Source organism: Nelumbo lutea, chromosome 2 (assembly GCF_056320005.1).
Source record: "Nelumbo lutea isolate HS-2025 chromosome 2, American lotus-T2T, whole genome shotgun sequence".
Classification (NCBI taxonomy): Eukaryota; Viridiplantae; Streptophyta; class Magnoliopsida; order Proteales; family Nelumbonaceae; genus Nelumbo; species Nelumbo lutea.
Window position 1 is genome coordinate 67,046,219 of NC_142685.1, and position 2,972 is coordinate 67,049,190.

Sequence of the window (2,972 nt, forward strand, 5' to 3'; positions counted from 1 at the left end):
AATTGTGACTTCAAAAAAACCTCGAACTTAATTTACTCCACACGAACCGTATTTCATATCAATCTTACAGCACATCTCAGCCATACATTGAGGATATCTTCCAATGATAACAACGTATAATCACAGGAAATGTTCCTCATGCACGGTTGCCATGTGTTGGATCCTGGGAGGTTGGTGTGAATCACACACCTAGTGAGGAGCAAAATCGGATTCGTGGGCTTCGTGATTTTGATCCAGAAACCAGTGTTCTATTTACTACAGGGCTTAACCTGGGGTCCACACCTCATATTTCCCAGAAGACAAGATCATTAAAGTGATAAACTTTGATTAGGTAGCAAGAATTAAAGCCATTCCGTGCACTCACCTTTAATTGTATACGTGGCAAAATCATATAAATCAAGATCTGGATCTCTAGGTGGGCAAGGACAGAATTGATCCACTAGAATTCTCTACTCCGTAGCATCTGTGGTCTCAGAGCATTGGGACTCTCGCTTTTTACTCCAAGTCTCCAACCCTCCCAAATAAATTCAAAATTTAAAAGCCCCTGCACGTCCCCAACTCACTATCCCATTTCATACGTCCATGTCATCATTAAAGAAACCTTTGTCCAGATTTCGAAGAAAATTTCTTTAGTTGCTTCTATCTATCACAGTATCACTTGCTGACTACCGGCTAAAGCCGGTAACTATATGTCACACCTCCGTGGTTATCCACCGGTTCACCGTTTCTCGAAAGCCATATCCCATATGTCTAACGGGTCTCTGATTCAGCAGGAGCTAAACTGCTAAACCAATCAACCAACTGCTGCTGGAGCCTGGAGATGAGCGGTCTAAGCAAGCTCGTGATCGGACTCACCGTGGTTTTCGTCGTCTCTGTCGTGGCTCTGATCGCCCAGGTTGTTTATGTCATCTGGTGTCGGAGAAGATTCCGGCGAGAGAACTCCACTGGAGAACCTGATTTCACCGGGAAGCCTTTTGCCAGCCCTTCCAAGGAGTTGCTCTACTTCTTCTGCTGGAAAAATCAGTCTCGCATCGAGCCCGCCGTCCCTCCAACTTCCCTGGCTGATGCGCAGGATGCGGCTTCGGAGCTCGTAGACCCGCTGAAATGGCACGGATTATACGGACCATCAAGGGTTTTGTTTACGATCAAGGAAGAAAGAGAAGATGCGGAATCTCAGAAATCATCGGCGGAGAGAAAGCCGAAGAAGAGGCAGTCTTTGGAAGAATGCTTCGAGGTCACGAATAGCGAAAAACTGGAGGAAATTGTGAAGGTGGAGGTGGAGGTGGAGAGGGGGACACCGTTCACGACGCCTTGTGGTTCGCCTCCTTATTACACTCCTTGTCCTTCTCCACCTCGTGAGGAGCAAAGGAGCGTAGTAGAACTCGAAAATGTGCCACACCTACAGAAACACTGCATCAGTGTTGATTTGGGTGTTGATGGGATGCAAAGAGAACTGCCGGAGACTGAGTTTAACGGGAAAAGCAAGGAAGGGTGCAACGTTTAGCTAAGATTAAAATTAGAAGTTCACGGTCGCCGACTCGCCGGTGATTGGGTCCGAAGCCGAACGGCGAAGAATGGTCGTAGTGGTTGAGCCGTTTATATATGTACGTAAACTTCATTTAGTATTTGATTTGACATTGCTTCTCTTTACTTGGTGATTAGTTTCTTCCTTTAAGGAAATGGTTGTTACCGTGTTATCTTTGGAGAGTGAAAGTGCAGCTTTCAGTCCGTAGCCCTGTTCCGAGGCCTACGTACAAGTATATGATATTATACTGCCGTTGGAGATCTAGTTTTTTCGTTGCCTCATTGATTCCTTGTATAGCTAGAGGTGTAAGTGTAATATCTCTGTGGCGCTCTGATCTGCTACCCACTGGTCGTCCCACATCCCTAACCACGTGACATAACATCTGCGCATCGGAAACATCTCCCTTTTCATTCATGGGGAGATGTTTCAAATACACCCGTCGTGTTCCGGGGTAAAGATTGGGAACATTGAGTAGCAGATCTGGAATGATTTCTTTGATGCTTGTGGGACCAGTTGACGGATTGAAATCTGCGAACAACAAAACGCTGCCAACATTTTCCCAACCGGCCACATTGAGATTTGAGAACATCCCCTTATCCATTGGGAGATTTGTTGGTAGCAGATCTGGAATGATTTCTATGATGCTTGTGGGACCAGTTGACGGATTGAAATCTGCGAACAACAAAACGCTGCCAACATTATCCCAACCGGCCACATTGAGATTTGAGAACATCCCCTTATCCATTGGGAGATTTGTTGGTAGCAAATCTATACTCCCAATTCAAATCTCAATGGGCCAAACCCAAATGTCGAGATCACATCAGCGCCCCACTTGCACATTTTAGTGTTTATTGGGGGATATTCCCCAACATACGGTTGAGATGTGCTGTGGGTCGCTCATGTGAACTCCCAAAAGTCCAGTCTATTTGATGGATGGTTTAAGTGGGCCATCATCAATGAATAGTGTTCATGACTGGAAAAAGGGCCATAAGGCCCACAACCCACATTATACAAAGACAATAATTAATTCAACAAGTAGGACTGTAGGAGGAGTCAATGACCTTACTGCCCTAGAAGCTAAGGGCATAATGACGATCTATTAGCAGTCCAAGATGTGTAAGGCATTGGGCTTCTGTGAATGGGCCCTATGCCTCCTAACCATCTAAGTGGAGAACTGGGTTATTTTTGTAGTTTTCATTTTGGGCATTTTGGAAGAAAACGTTTGCATAATCAGATAATCTTCATTCAGGGACCGACAACAAGCCAGTGGATTTAGGGATAAAAAGAGTCAAAAAGCTAAATGACTGGGGAAAAGCTTCAACTCATAAAGGAAATTGGAATGGGCCCACATCTTCACCTTCCACTCTTCCGCTATTTATGATGCTGCTAAGTTCAGCTTTAAAGGCATCTATAAAACAAAGGGTTCATGGGTTCAGCTTTAAAGGCT

General features: G+C 45.0%; 1 protein-coding gene across 1 annotated transcript; it reads left to right on the top strand.

Annotated features, from left to right (window-relative positions):
- The first annotated feature begins 820 nt into the window (after positions 1–820).
- On the top strand, positions 821–1,504 carry LOC148871320 (uncharacterized). The gene has a single exon (XM_088970023.1). It carries the CDS (start codon positions 821–823, stop codon positions 1,502–1,504), a length of 684 nt encoding a protein of 227 aa, XP_088826149.1.
- Positions 1,505–2,972: the final 1,468 nt, after the last annotated feature.

Coding starts and splice junctions, on each gene's coding strand:
- LOC148871320 (XM_088970023.1), top strand. CDS start 821: ATGAGCGGTCTAAGCAAGCTCGTGATCGGACTCACCGTGGTTTTCGTC.